General features: G+C 41.8%; 1 protein-coding gene across 1 annotated transcript in view; it reads left to right on the top strand.

The window, feature by feature from the left end:
• AGBL1 (AGBL carboxypeptidase 1) overlaps positions 1 to 16,408 on the top strand; it is a 1,177,048-nt gene that overhangs the window by 275,833 nt on the left and 884,807 nt on the right. The window contains 3 exon segments of the mRNA XM_004709893.4: positions 3,234 to 3,315; positions 4,765 to 4,909; positions 13,425 to 13,578. Of these exon segments, the coding sequence (XP_004709950.4) occupies positions 3,234 to 3,315; positions 4,765 to 4,909; positions 13,425 to 13,578 (381 nt within the window).

Raw genomic sequence — 16,408 nt, forward strand, 5'->3', positions numbered from 1 at the left:
CGCGCCACCCTCATTGACAAGGATATGACTTTTCTCCCCGCCTTTGGTGTTTAAAGCCTGGTCCCTTTGGCCCTTCATGATCACACATGTAGGCAGCCAGGATTTATGAAGCTCAAATATACAAATTATTGTGTGATTAATTGTTCCAAATCCTTTCATCTCAGTTACTCATAACAGAGAGATGATATAATGGAAACCAGTGATTTGGGAGCTTGAACACACATGGCTCTAGACTTTGCCAAACTGCTTAACCTGGAGAATGTAATTAATACGACTTGTTTTGAAAAGGGAATTGTACATATTTACACATATTGATAATTATATCTGGAGTCCTAAGTTCATTTGTTATTTTATTGAACTGCTGCTATATCACACATGAATCAACATAATTCCTCCCTTGGTATTATGTCTCCAAAGTGCTAGCATGAGAACTATATAAAAGGGAGTGTGTGAGGTAGGCTTCCTGAATGAGGAAATACATGAGTTGATTCTTGAAGGATAAATAAAATTGATATGATATATATATATATATATATATATACAACTCTTTTTAAAAGTGAATTAACTATGGAAATACATGATATGTGAATATAATATCAAGAAAACTATTACCAAAAAAATAAAAAAGGAGGAAAGAAAGAAACCAAACTTGACCAATGGTTATCATGGGTGAAAGAAGCATTTTTACTTAGGGGACATTGAGTTTATGTTAATGGTGGAGAAACAATTTGGAAGGCTATGAATAATAGTTGTACATCAAGAATTGAATCATACATGCAGAAGTTGCTGAATTGGAGAATGTTTTCTTGTGTATATTTTTGTCACATTATAAAAAATAATTACGTGAATAACAATGAGCAAAAAGAAGAAGAGAATGTTCTAGATTTGATTATGGTGATGATTCTACAACTCTTCTTGATTTGATTAAATTATAGAATTGTATGACATCTGGATGAAGTGCCAGTCAAACTATTTAAAGAAAGAAAGACAAGTTGCTATAATGATAAAGAACTTCTGGTGGCCAATGGTCAAGCATCCAGCTGCTGACCAAAAGGTTGATGGTCTGAAATTACCCAGAAACTCCTGCGAGAAAGACTGGGTGGTGCGCTATCATCAAGCTTACAGCTATGAACACGCTGGAGGGCAGTCCCACTCTGCCACGTGGCAGCACGATGAACGATAATTTACTAGGAGCACCCAACGGCAACATACATTGGAACGATCTTAATACATATAAGGATGAATGCTTCTGATTTGAAACCATCCCTATGTATATTCCCATCACAATCGAGGAAACAAAAATAACTTGTTGGAAAAAAAACAACTTGTTGATTGGATCTTGCTTCAGTCTGGATGGATTGACATGCTGCAAGCCAAGTGTTTAACTTTAGAGATTTGTCAAACACAACTCCGTGAAGATGATCTTGGTAGAGTGTAAAGGCCTCCAAAGAGTAACGTTTTGCCCGAGTTTGGGTTGTATCCCGAGCAGTTGCTGCTGCAAGATGGACACCAAGAGACTCCAAGAGTAAAGCTTGACATTGGCTTTAGGTTCAGCCAGAGTTTAGACTACAGACTAGGGTTGCGACTGAATCTCTATTAGCTGAACATTTTAGATGAGGTGACGTTTTTTTTTTTTTACTTAAATTCTAGTAATCTGCAGCCATGCTAGAGAAGGTGGACTTGTCAGTGTGGAGTGTTGAGTCCTTTCCCCTGAGAATCAGCCCCATCATACCACCCACTTATAGCAGGTCGCATTTTATGCCTGTTTGTTGGGGGTAAAGGAGACAGATTCCATGTAAGTAAAAGTACCATTCAAATTCCTTACACTTCCCTTACATTGCAAGGATGGGCGCGCAGATGCTATGAATTAGCCCATTTATTTCTTTTTCCATTTCCATACTCCAGCTGCTCTTTTCCTAGGGTTCGGATTGAGTTCAATGGGAAAGGGGCACAGGGATAACGTGGGAGGTTCACTTCTTGGCTTTGTCTGTTTCACACTCTCCCCTGACTGAGTAGGGCAAGGTTGGCTTTGCAGAGGCTAATGAGGCCTGGGGTGGGAGGGCTTGTATACGTCATCGTGCAGTGGGGAAACTGACAAGAAGCCAGGTCAACCCAAATGCGATCCTGGGGAAACTGACAAGAAGCCAGGTCAACCCAAATGCGATCCCACCCACTTTCCTCACCGTGACTGCTTTACCTCAAGTTGAGATGCAGGCTCAGTCTCCACTCTTGGCAGATGAACAGCAGTGAGGCACTAGATGTATGCTTCCACTTGCTTTGACATTCGTGGATGCATACATATGATGCCTATGTGTGCTCACATGTTCCTGCTCACTGGTGAAGTCTCTTCTTCAGGTGTTGGTTGGTTGTCCCCAGCTTGTATGGAGATGTAATTGACTAGCACCTGTTATTCAGCTCGGTGTAAATGGAATGTGCATCGGCAGTGGAGTGACAAGCTTTTAAAAGTGAATTCAGAGAGAGAGAGTAAATGAGTAAAGAGAGAGTAAAAGAGCAACGCCTATGTCGGGAGCATGCTTTCTAAGCTGCCATCTCTGCTTCCCTACGGAATTTCTCATAACCAAAGTCTTGGCTTTGGCAGAAACTGCGAAACTTCAGGGAAATCTGGAGAACGTTTTGAAACGCAGATGTTAGTATGGGTGAAGATGCCCCTTTTTGAAGTCTAACTCCTATAGTCATTGGGGAAAATAGACTCTATTGTGATCCTCCAAAGCTTAGTGAAGCAATTCTTTGGGGACTTCAATTGGCATTAAGTATTCTGTTCTCCCAGAATAGCCAAAGCTCCAGGTTGCCACGCTCAGGGAAGTTGAGGCAGGGGAGCCGTCTCAGACATGCAGAGACAGCGGGAACACCGGCTTTGCTTACGCCCATTTCAAGTTTCATAAATATTGAATAACCACAAGAAACAACACGAAATGTTCCATTTCTTGCTCGCCTGCTCTCTTTTGAGCTGTTCCCTCACCCCTGAGGTGGAGTGGGGGAGGCAGGAAGTTAGCAGAAAGGCAGAGAACAACCCATGATTTTTATATTATGGTGGAACACACAAGAAGGATTATCTGCTATTCCTTCCCTTTCTGCCTCCCTTTCCCCCAATAACACGCCAAACACCTTGAACCAGTAAGCCAACATTGTAAATGCTGAAAAGTGGAATTACATCTTTTGGTGTCTGGGTGCATTTTGCATTAAAATGCAGCCGTGAGGATCGTATTTCTCAGGAAAGCCTGCACAGCTGTCCCAGCAGCAACAGGCAAGGCGAGAGTGTAACTGGCAGGGTGTGGGGAAAGTATTGCTCGGAATGTACTTCTGGGTGCAATTTACGTTGATACTGTTCTCTGAAGTATCAAAATTGGTTCAGCTTTCACAAAGGGCAATGTGCGCTCTCGACTTTTAAAAAGACGTACCACCTTGGGTTGGGGGTGAGCAATGTAGTCCTTTGGGGAGAAGGTATTGTGTAGTGGAAAGCACAAAGCTCTGTAGCCAGCCGAATCTGGGTTCTAAACCTGTATCTGCCATGTATAGGCTTGTGACCTTTCTTCAACTCATAGCAACCCAGTACACCACAGAAGGAATTGCCCTTCTGTTCTGTGCCACCTCATGGTTGGTTTTGGATCAGACTATGGGGCTTCATAGGACTTCTGTGGGCGTCTTTTCAGATGTAGATTGCCAAGCCTTTTGTCCTATTCTGTCTCAGTCTGAAATCTCTGCTGAAACCCATTCAGCATAATAGGAACCCATAGTTCTCAGTGACAGACGGAGGTTGGCTTGTACTGGGTGCACTGGCCAAGAATGAAATCTGGGTCTCCCATAGGGAAGGCAATAATTCTACCACCGAGCTTCCACTGCCCTTCAATGTACAGTACTGACTACAAAGAAATCCACTTACAATATTGTTTGAAGGGGGTCTGTAATACTGCAGTTTCAAGCAACAGGAAGGTGCAGCACCCTATGGGACTGTGGGGGTGGGGGGTGGGGGTGAAAAGGAGCTACAGGAACCAAACTTGAGTGCCGAGTATGTTCCTTCAATAGAATCACAGAGAAGTAGAACGAGTAGTATTGATTTCTTATCTTCAAACTCAGTGACTACATTTTCAGACACAGCTAAGGCACAACTCTATATGCCATCGTTGTGAGGCACATGGCCCAGTCAAGAATGTGCTGCTTTGGTCAGGACCTGGTGGGAAGCTTACCTGCACAATTCTCTTTCTTCAAGATGTCATTGCCCAATTGATTTTTGTTGTTAATTTTTAAATTATGGTTAGTAGATTCATATGCATCAAAACACTAGCCATTCAACAAATTTACATATACAATTCAACGACATTATGTTCACTCTATTGTTCAACCATCATTATTATTTACTTCCAAATTTTCCTATTGCCCTTAACACATATCCATTATCCATTAAGCAATGAGTAATTTTTAATTCCTCCCTCCCCAAGAACCCTGGTATCCACTAATAATCTTTCATCTCTATGCACTCGCATATTCTAGTTTATATAAATGGTATCCTACAGTAGTTGTCCTTCTGTGACTGACCTATTTCATTGATCACATTGTCTTCAAGGATTATATGTTGTAGCATGCATCCGGGCTGCATCTCTTTTCATGGCTGAGTAATATTCCATTGTGTGGCAGTAGCACTTTTTGCTTTGAGTGAAGAACATCTTGCCAGATGTGACATGTATGGTTCATGACATCTAGGACCCTTACTGCTTCCTTCACCTCTTCCTTGTTTTCCTTACTTAGAAATCATTACCGCTTGAGTGCAGCTGCCGCAGGAGGAACTTCTGGGAGGTGTTATTATACCCTCACCTTTTCAATCACCTTCCCGCACAACGAAGATGTCTGCTACCTGGCCTACCACTATCCTTACACCTATACAGCCCTCATGGTAACATACTCTTTTAATGACCCATCATTATAGTTCTTAAACGCTTCCTCCCCCCAACTACCAGGACCCCAATTCTGCCTTGCAGATCTGGCTAGACCAGATGATGCACAGCAGTACAGATGGGAATTGGAAATGCAGGGAATCTAGGACAGATGAACCACTCAGGACCAGGGGTGACAGTGGCGATACCAGGAGGGAAGGGGGGTGTATAAAGGGGGAATTGATCCACAGAGAGCTACATATAACCTCCTCTCTGGGGGATGGGCAACAGAGGGGTAGGTGAAGGGAGACGCCGGGCAGTGTAATATAAGATAAAATAATAATTTATAAATTATCAAGGGTTCATGGGGGAGGGGGACAGAGGAAGGGAGGGGGATGGGGGAAAAAGGAAAATGAGCTGATTCTGGGAACCCAAGAGGCAAGCGAATTTTGGGAATGATGAGGGCAACAATTGTCTAGATGTGCTTTACACAATTGATCTATGTATTGTGATGAATTTTATGAGCCCCAATAAATTGATAAAAAAAAAAGAAGTTGGAACATTATTTCCTCTAGCTATTTCACAGATAGACTGAGGATTAATGAACTATAGTGTCTTCTCTAAACCACATTCACTTTCCCTGTTATTAGCATGTTTTTACTAATATATTATAATGTACATATATATATATATGCATGTTTATATATCATTGAGCCAGAGATTTTAAGTCTGGGAAAAGGAATTGGAAAATATAATAACCAAGAGTTTCTCTCACATCAACAGGAATATTAAGGTATGAATTGGAATGTTTCTCCATGGAGGAGGTATATCTTAAACCATTTGGCTAACAGTTTCATGAAAGTGCATCCATCCTTCTCTCCATATGTTGTCTCGCCTAAAGAGATATTTGTACTGTCTTCCAGATTGCAAAAGATGCAAAACTAGTATTATTTGTGTATCATAGTTAGGGAGTTCAAGAAGTTAATCTGGGAAATATGCATCACAAGCTCTGCTCTAACAAGCCATGTTTGTTACAAAACATGTTTGCTGCCTTTAGGGACACAGAACAGGCAAGATTCATGATCTCCCTCAACAACTGTTTTTATTGTTTTGCCTGTGAAGCATGCATGTGAAACGTGTTGTGGGGGAGAGAATTCCTTTTAGATTATGTGTCTGTCTTTTCCATTGGGGGGACTGGCCATCTTTTCTCTTGTTAGAATATCTTAGACCCTGCTAAGATTCTTGGTAGCTGCTAGTATAAAACTAAGAACTCTGGATGTTGATTGTTAAGGAGCTGGGACATTGTCTAATTCATCTTTATCCATTATAGATGCAAAAACTGAGGCTAGCGACCAAGAAGGGAACAGAGCACAGATGTCTGACATCTATTCCTGGTTTTGTTTCGTTTAAAAAATATTTCACTGTAGAAACAATTCAAAAGAATTTCTGCTCTGAGGTCAGAGCAGTGTCCTTACTTGCTACCACATACTATGTTGTCAGCTGCTGTCTTTGGCGAATCCTCTAGAAAATCAAAATTAGAGAAATGTGTACAAGCACAGATACAGCCAAGAGAGTTTCAAAAGTCCTCAAAAATTCTTGATCTTTAAAACTCAATCTGTGTGTATGTATATGTAGATCTATATGTAGAGAGAGGGAAGAGAGAGATTTAGTTTAAGGAAATGATCACAGTGATGTGGATGTGATCAACTCAAAAATGGGTCAGGTTGCAGGCTGGAGGCTTCCACTAACTAACATGGTGCAGGGTCTGGTGAACTCATTATTAGCATGTCGGATGACATTCTGTTGTCTTAAGGGCCTGTGGAAGCTGATGAATTCCTAAATCAGTAGATCCGATGGTTGGCTACTGGTTCATTGCGCTATAGTTTCCGGCAAATTTTAGAATCAGTAGATCAGAAGATAGGCTGCTAGCTTAAGTCCCAAGGACTAGATGTCAGATGATGCAGAATCCAGAGCAAGAGTGAACTTTTCCATACCATCTGTCATCTATCTATTATCTATCTATCTATCTATCTATCTATCTATCTATCTATCTATCTATCTAATCATCTATCTATCTTATCTGATGAAATTCACATCTCTAAGGAAACTCCCCTTATATAAGGTGACTGAATAAAGGTGTGACTGAAGTAAGGGGACTCTTCAGTAAGATTATGACTTGAGTCATGACCTCTTGTAAGACTGGGACTCAAAATACACCCTGCATTAATCCTACCTTATTAACATAAAGAAGCTAGGATTTACTGTACATAAATAGTAGATAATTAGGTAATGCCGCAGCGATTTCTTACATCATAGTATAAAATGGAGAATATTATACTATATTGGGTATCTTGGCTTGGCCATGTTGATATATAATATTAATCATCACAGTTCTGACGTAATGTGACCCCATGCACAACAAATGAAATGCTGCTCAGTCCTGTTCAAAACACAGGATTTTTATTGGCTGAGTTTTGGCAGTAGATCAATGGGCCTTTCTTATTAGTCTCGCTTTGTCTGACAGCGCTGCTTAAACCTGTTTAGCATCATAACAAAATGTGAGCATCTGCTAGTAGATAGGTGGTCACTATTCATGAGGTACATTGGCTGGCAATAGAATTTAGGACTCCCTCGTAGAAGAAGATGAGAATTCTACCAGCAAACCATCAGTGTCTCAGACTATACCTAACAGGCACTAAAGAATGTGGTCCAGTTCTGTAAACACAGATAGTCATGGGATTGTGTATTGCACAGATATCTCTAAAGTTAAATTCAAGTCATCAATCTTCGGTCTTCCTATGTAACTTTAAAAATGTGCTGTGGGTTTAATTACATGCAGGACACTGGTTCTCATCAAATATAGTTACATTCTTATCCCAAGATGCTCTGTTGGATTCTTGCTAGATGCTTGACAAGTTGACTCAATGTCTGAAACCAACCCACCCAGAATTTGACCACACCTGGCTGCGAACCCAAGCCTCTGGGAGTCATTTACCGTTGTGATACCTTGACAGACTAGAGAAAGATCTCTAGAGTTTCTGTTAGCTTAGGAGTGACTTGGGTTATAGGAACTTAAGAGGGAACACAAATACAAGACCCAGAGGAGCCACTCAGTCCCTTGGTCACAGAGAAAGAGAGACCTTAGTTGATGCTTATTGGCTTGTTACGTAGCTTATTGACTGTGAATCTCTTTCAGAAGAGGTAATGAGAAAAAGATAAGAAAAAGTGATACCATTTCATTTCTCCTAAATAAGTAGAACAGGGTAAGAAAAACAATTTGTCATTTGAAAGTGAAAAATGCATATATTACAGAAGGTTTGATTTAAAACTCAATTTTAAGTTTGCATTTCCAATAATTCATAGTAATTTCCTCTCAAGGATTAAAATAATAATTAGAGCCTCCGTGACTTCTCATAGAGACATTGTCCTCCAATCTTGGATGTAATGAGTGCATTCTGTAATACACATTAGTCATTCTTTATTTTGGGACATGTGATGTTTTCCGAGCATTTGCATATGTAAGAAGGTATGCTGCATGTGTTTATGAGAAACACTTGGCAGGATAGAGGTCTATTTGATTGTAATTCCTTCTACTTTAAAGCTTCTAAGTAGTACTTCATCACCTATAGCATCTTCTTTTGAAAAGGCAATACAAATATGAACCAAGACTTAATTTTGTGCATAGGTCTAAGTACATCCATTGGTTTATCTATACACATTTTCAAACACACACACACACACTTTAAAAATTATCTTATGTATAGAGTGCAACTCGTAATCTGTTCAACAAAGAGCAATAGGCTTGGGTTCAGATTGGAAATCACAACACTAGGCATTGCCCAGAACCAAATCTATATAGCCCTAAGAAAGGATACACCATGCACAGAAAAGTTATAATGAAGGTCCCGGGACTCCCAGGCACTTTGTTGTAGTCATTCTGTACTAGGGATGTGTGATCAGGTGAGGTGCGATTCACTTGGCACAACCATCTCTCTTCAGGGAAAGGTTGGTGGTTCAAACCCACCAGCTGCTCCGCTGGATAAAGGCAAGACTTTCTACTCCAGTAAATATTTATAGACATACAATTCTAAGGAACTATTCTACTCTGCCTATAGGGTTGGTACAAAGTGGAGGTGGGATGGACTCTATAGTGGCATGGTGGGTTATATATTGGGCTGCTAAACATTAAGGTCAACAGTTTGAATCCTCCAATAGCTCTGCTGGAGAAAGATCAGGCTTTTTGCTCCCATCGAAATTTGTAGCCTTGGAAACCCATAGGGGCATTTCTACTCCCTCCTCTAGGGTCACTGTGAGTCAGAATTCACTTGATGGCAAGGAGTGGTTTTTGTAAGTCTGAATCACCTCAAAGGCAGTGGATTTGGTTTTGTGTTGTTTGTGTGTTAATTAGGCGGGCTAGAACATCACGAGTGTACTGGGAAAGTAATACAGGAGGGCTGTTGTGTTAATCTGGGTAGACTGGAGAAACAAATCCATAGATACTCATATGTGTATAAGAGAGGGTTTTATACAAAGGGTAATTGTACATTAAGAAAACAAGGGCAAGGTAACTGCGAGGAATTACTGAAACCAGAATGAAGGCTGACCATGGTAATGGGACAGGAGGATAGCATAAAGAAATAGAGGAAAGAAGTAGGAGGCAAAGGGCATACACACAAGCCTAAATACAGACATGTAGATATGTAAATATATTTAAGATTAAGGGGGGAACGGACCTAGGTGCAAATAATTATAGGTTTGGTAGTAGGGTGGCAGGTGGACATTGGGCCTCCTCATGCGCATTCCCCTAATACAAGAGCACCTTGCTCAGCTAAACAGTCATTTCATGATACCTGCCTTCCCTGAAGGCAGGTGTGTGCATAAGCAAATGTGGTGAAGAAAGCTGATGGTGCCCGGCTATCAAAAGATATAGCATCTGGGGTCTTAAAGGCTTGTAGGCAAACAAGCGGCCATCTAGCTTGGAGACAACAAAGCCCACAGAAAAGAAGCACACGAGCCTGTGCAAACATGAGGTGTTGAAGGGATCAGGCAGCAGACACCAAAGAACAAAAACCATCATTGTGTGACCACCCTCCCCACATAAACGCTGAAGGTGAATGTGTGCATAAGTAAGTGTGGTGAAGAAGGCTGATGGTGCCCAGCTATTGAGACCTATAGCGTCTGAGGACTTAAAGGCTTGAAAGTAAACAAGCGGCCATCTAGCCCAGAAGCAACAAAGCCCACATGGAAGCAGCACACCAACATGTGTGATCATGAAGGGCCGAAGGGACCAGGCTTCAAACACCAAAGGCGGTGGGGGGATCATATCCTCGTCAATGAGGGTGGCGCGTGATGGGGACCCAATGCCCATCTCTAGACAACTGGACATACCTTGCAGAGGGGCATTGGGGAGGAGATGAGTCACTCAGGGTTCAGTATAGCAATAATGAAACCTACAACATTCCTCTAGTTCTTAAATGCTTCCTCCCCCCAACTACCATGACCCCAATTCTGCCTTGCAGACCTAGTTAGAACAGAGGATGCACAGCAGTACAGATGAGAATTGGAAATGCAGGGAATCTAGGACAGATGAACCCCTCAGGACCAGGGGTGATAGTGGCGATACAAAGGAGGGAAGGGGGCGGGTTAGAAAGGGGGACTTGATCACAGGGATCTACATATAACCTCCTCTCTGGGGGACGTGCCGCAGAGGGGTGGGTGAAGGGAGACGCCGGGTAGTGTAATATAAGATATAATAATAATTTATAAATTATTAAGGGTTCATGGGGGGGCGGAGTGGGAAGGGAGGGGGAGGGAAAAAAAGAAAAATGAGCTGATCCGGGAACCCAAGAGGAAAGCAAATTTTGGGAATGATGAGAGCAACAAATGTATAGGTATGCTTTACACAATTGATCTATGTATTGTGATGAATTGTATGAGCCCCAATAAAATGATTAAAAAAAATTTAACCATTAAAAAAAGAAAGAAAGAAAGAAAACATCCCAACCCAGTCCAGATCAAGTCCATAAGTCCAATATTAGCCCATATGTCTGATATCAATATATAAAATCCTCTTCAGACTCACGAAACACATGCAATGGTGCCGAGTGCAGGATGATCACAGGCCAGTGGGTAGACGGTCTTTGGATCCAGTGGTGGTGTAAGCATCTCAGCGCTGGCAGGGAACTCTATATGGCTTCTCTGGCTCCAGAGGTCTGGTTCCCTCAGCTTCTCTCCAAGTGTCTTGTCAGTAGAGTGTCTCTGAGGGAGTGAAATAGTGAGCGAGAGTCTCTCCCACCTCCCAGAAGGAAATACCAGAGTTTTCCCAGAATCCTCAGGTGAGGCCATGCCCATGGAGGCCTCATTGGCTGTGACCCAATTGACAGGCTAGACTCCACCCCTTCACTCTTCAACCTCAAGTTGACAAATGACTACACAACTACCACAGCTGTGTTCCTCCTGGCCAAGCTGGCAGGGAATTATTTTCTTGCCTTTTCCAGCTTTGAAAGGTGGTCTGTATTTGGGGGCTAGGAGTGGGGCTTTGGCTTTACTACAGCTATTCCTCCATCTTTAGAGCTAGGAAGAGAAAATTGACTCCTGCCATCTCTCTGATTCTCTGCAGCTACAAGAAACTAACAAACCAAGCTTAGTGCATCAAGCTGATCCAAACTCTGAAGGACATGATAGGACATGGTACAGGTACTCCTTAGGGTTTCTAAGACTATACATCTAGGGGAGCACACAGCCTCATCTTTCTGCCATGAAGAATGTGGTGGGTTTGAAATGCCAACTTTGCTGTTAGCAGCCCAATGGTTGAGCTCTTGGTTGCTGAAAGTTGATGCTTAAAGCAAGTATTCTGCTTCTGTAAGTATTATAGCCTAGGAATACCTATAAGGCCAGTTCTACTCTATCATGCGAGTCAAAAATTAGTTGACAGCACATAACAACAGCATGATTAGATTGGGTCCAAGTGGATAGTGTGGGATATCGCCCCACCTCAAACTCCTTAATTTCAAGCATACCTGCAAAGTTCATTTTGTCTTATAAGGTTGGTTATTCACAAGTTCTGAAAATTAATGAGTGACTACCTTTGAGAGCTATTATTTTGCCTACCACACCTGCCATAAATCTTCTTCACATGTAAACTCTTCTTCTGCCTTTTGAGGGCACTACTCCCCTTTTTTATGCTAAGATATTTTGATAGGATTTATGTTTGTTTGTTTTTCTTCCATTTGTCTAGCATGCTTGTAATTTATCAACAAACAATGTGGGTAGTTTCTCCTTGGCTTTGTTAATATGTACACAATTGTGCTGGAAAGTTTAGATCTTAAGCTAAAACGTTAATTTTGGTGTACAGCTCTCCAGGTGCTGGGGAGAAACAATCTTTCTTTCTCAGATCTGGTTACTGTGTCTTCTCTGTCAGAGTATGCAGCTGAGAGGGAGAAAAGCTATTTCATTCTTTATACCTGAAGATATTTCTTACGTCTCTTGAGAATATCTTTAGAGTCTTACAATATTTGGACCAAGAGTCCAATAGCTATTCCATGTGTGTATATTTCTGTGTTTGGGTTTTCTTTCTTTTGGGCTGAGGATCTACATGGGAAGATATGGTAAAACAAAGGCAATTGCTTCCAGGTGCTTGTTCTCAGGAGTCTCTGAGTGGGGAAAATAGTTAATCCACTTGGCTATTAACTGAAAGGTTGGGGGTTCCAGTCCCAGAATAAAGACCTGGCTATAGACTTTGGAAAAACTAGCCATTGCAAATAGTATGGTGTTCGACTCTGACACACATGGGGTTGTGGTAAATTAGAGTTAATTCAAAGGTAACTTGTACTGGTTCTAGTTATTCTAAGGTAGGTTTGTGGCCCTGATGAAAGACAGTGGAAAGCAAATGACCCAGTGGACTACTACTGCTCACTTAATTTCAAAGAACTACGTATCTGCTTCTGACATTCTCAAGGTCATGCTTCCAAGTTCTCCGGTCATGCTTAATCTTCATGGTAATCACAGTTTTCATATACCGTGGTGAGAGAAAGAATGCTTTGCCTACCTGTCCTCTTAGTTTCACTGCCTCTTGAAAACAAGTCTTTTACTTTGGCATGCCAAAACTTACAGGAGCGATGCTTCTTGTTTGGCACCATTGGACTTCTCCTAATTATCAATAACCTATTGCTATTGAGTTGATTCTAACTCCCAATGACCCAGTAGAACAGAGTAGAACTGGCCACCAGGGTCTCCAAAGTTGTAAATCTTTAAGGAAGAGACTACTACATTTTTTCCCATTGAGCGAGTGCCTGATGGGTTTGAAACACCAGCCTTTCACTCAGCAGCTGGGGACTTAACTATTGTGTAACCAGGGCTGTTTAGGTACCATGAGACACAGTTGCATCATTTCATGGTCACAGTTTGTTAGATTAGCTTAACAAAAAAATATTTCTAAAACATAAGAGATTAAACAGTTGCCTATTATTGCTATACCCAAACTATTCATAAATATGATTATATTAATAATCTATAATTCTGCTTCATTCTGTCCAGACTCACCTTGACATACTGGAGAAAAGTGTCAACCCCAAGCATGTCTACTTCCAGCAAGAGGTCCTCTGCCAGACTGTGGGAGGGAACCCCTGTCCCTTGGTGACCATCACAGCTATGCCTGAGTCAAACAGCACTGACCATCTACAGAAGTTCCGTGAGTAACATGAGAACCCTCCCTGGAGATTCGACCAAGGCTATAGTTTCTGTCTGGAAACACCCTTTCCTCTTAGCTTAGAATGTCTATTAAAAACGTGGGAACCTTTTCAGTCTTTCCAGAAATATGCCCTCAACTGGTATGAACCAAAAAAAATACAGAGGAGTGATGCTCATTTGGTAAATGGAGAAAAAAATTCTAAACTGCCACGAAATTAAAAGACTTGTTGAAATTGAGAGTTGTTTTCTAGTGCCAGTCACTCCCAGACTAAAGCAGAACCAGGGCGCGGGACCACATGTTCCCATCACTAATCCAAGGGATTTTCTTACTTTGCTCACTGCTATTAGACTACTCTCGCAGTCAAGTTTTGGAAAGGAACTTGAGACTCAGGGTATTGACTGAAGAATCCCCTTGATAATCTAAAGGTCATTTGGAGCTGAAGGACTGAAGGTGTACAGGAGGTTCTCAGGAAGAACTGTAAAAGTCAACACCAACCAAACAATCCATGTCCTTAAATCGTGGAGGCCTGGGCGCAAATGGGACCAAGGTGTAAACCATCTAGCTTTTGAAAAGAGCTCCCAACATAGTTTGGGACCTTTAGACAGGCAAGAAAAAGCACGCCAAGTGAGGAATGCTTTGAAATACAGAAACGTTTGGAAGATGGACGAACAGACTGGGGGATCAAAATGCAGCTAATTTATCCCCAGAAGATAGCCTTACCTGATGAAGTGATAACCACATTCAGGGGACTCTTTGGTGATAAGGAATGTAATTTCTCACACCTCATCAGCATCTGACAATAGATGCTTAACAACCTGGCTAATCAACAACTGATTATCCCATCTGAATTAATGAGGCCCTAAAATGCTTTAATGGATAATAAGGGTTTTCCCCCCCCCCAAATTTTTCTCTTATGTGTTATATGCATTTAAGGGCAATTTCTTTAACACTCACAGAGTCCTATGCTCGACAGATGATCGGCGCTTGGGAATTACAGATGGTAATTCTTCCAGTACAACTCCTCACTGAACAATCGTTTGCTTAAATAAGTGGATCTATGCGAGTCTGTGCTTTACGGGTTCCTCTTCTAGAGAGGAGGTGATTGAAGCTCAGTGCACAGTTTGTATTTCTGTTTATGTTGACGTTGGTATTTTTATTGATGATACATCTATAGAGATCATTCCTACCTTAAGAAGAAGACTTAAAACATGGCACTAGCCCCTAACTAATTTGACACTCTGGGAAATAATGAAAGACAAGCAAAAACCCTATGAGCAAATGAGAAAAGATTTTTATTGTACTCTTATTTGACTCAAAGGAAGCTTGCTTCTGCTTGCTATGGAAGATTAGTTATCATAAATTGACACCCCTAAGTATCATTATAATTTGTTTTTTGAAATGTATGCTAACATGTCAGCTGCTGTTTGTCTAAGGAGGCCCCCTGGGGAGGCTGGGAAAAACGCCTGTGATGGTCAGATGAGAGCTATTCAATGTTTTTCTTAGCATATTGCTCTTGCTACTAACCTTCAGCCTGCTGGGTTCTGAAGAAATGGAGGTTCTGACCAAAGGATAAAGACTCACTAATCCCGGCTACTCCCAAGGGTGCCACAGGGACAGTAGCACAGGCTCTGCACTGTGTTCAAGGTGCTGCTCTCTCCATCTTGGGATTTCAAAACAAATTTTGGATAAAGTTAATGTCATGTTGCACCGGGGACCTGCAAACAACATAGCAGCCTCTGGGATTAGTTTAAGAGTCTATGTTTACTAAGTAGCCCAGTTTGGTGTCCTTCCTCTGCTGCCATCTGATCTTCCCAACTCATGCAAGAAGAGTTCTAACACAGTGTGCCAACTTAATGAAACTCTTATTGACACAGAGGATGTGACTCATAGGGACCCTTCCTGAGGATTGATTTCAGAACCCCCATTGCACAGATGAAGTGGGGTTCAGACACATTAAACACTACGTATCCATACTACTCAATACTGTTGAGTAAGGGAACCAGATTTCCAGCATCGTGTTCGGATTCCAGAATCCATGCACAATACAGATGTGTGGACGCGGTCCTTGTGACAAAGCTTCACCTCCTCTGTGAGGCTTTCCCTGCCAGTTGGCTGACTCTGGTTCAGCAGCTGCCACTCATCCTTCACACGGAGTTATTTGTGTGCTGTAAGAACATCCTTCATCAGGGCAGGGTTATCATTCCAGTATAATTTTAAGAAATGCAAGCAATAACGAGGCTAAGGGGCCCAGGGAGACCTCTCCCTTTCCATCAGTGGTTACACGCAGTCTGATCTAACATTCTGGCCCTAAAGATTATGGCGGAGAATTTATTGATTACTTTTAGTCTTGTCGAGGGCCTGAGCTCCTGGGAATCTTGCAGAAATACCCGTTTGCTTTGATTTATGTATTCCAAGCATTTTCTTTGAAAATGTTTTTTTCACCCCTGGAACCATGTAGCATTGTTTCTTTCTCTGTACTTGTTTATCTTTTTAGTTTTGTCGTGGCCAGATTCGCCTCGCCTCGACAATGTCACAGCTTGGAGAGCCTCACAGGGTCCTTAGGGTAGAGGACACGTTTTGCATCTTTAGCTGTGAGGCTGCAGAGCCAGCATGCTAGGATAGCTCAAAGATCAATGCCACCGTGCCCTTTTCCATGGGACAGGGAGCAGAGAAGTCTCTGAAAAATTGTCACTGTAGCCTTTATGGGAAAAAAAAAAAGGTTTGAGTAGAAGTGGAGTATAAAAGGAAGCTGTAAGAAAGGAATAAATGGCTCATGTTAGCATCAGACACTCTGTCATGATGGACTAGCTATTGGGAAATGAGGAAATTC

Source organism: Echinops telfairi, unplaced genomic scaffold, assembly GCF_000313985.2.
Source record: "Echinops telfairi isolate 266 unplaced genomic scaffold, ASM31398v2 ScPeMD7_7409;HRSCAF=8447, whole genome shotgun sequence".
NCBI lineage: Eukaryota > Metazoa > Chordata > Mammalia > Afrosoricida > Tenrecidae > Echinops > Echinops telfairi.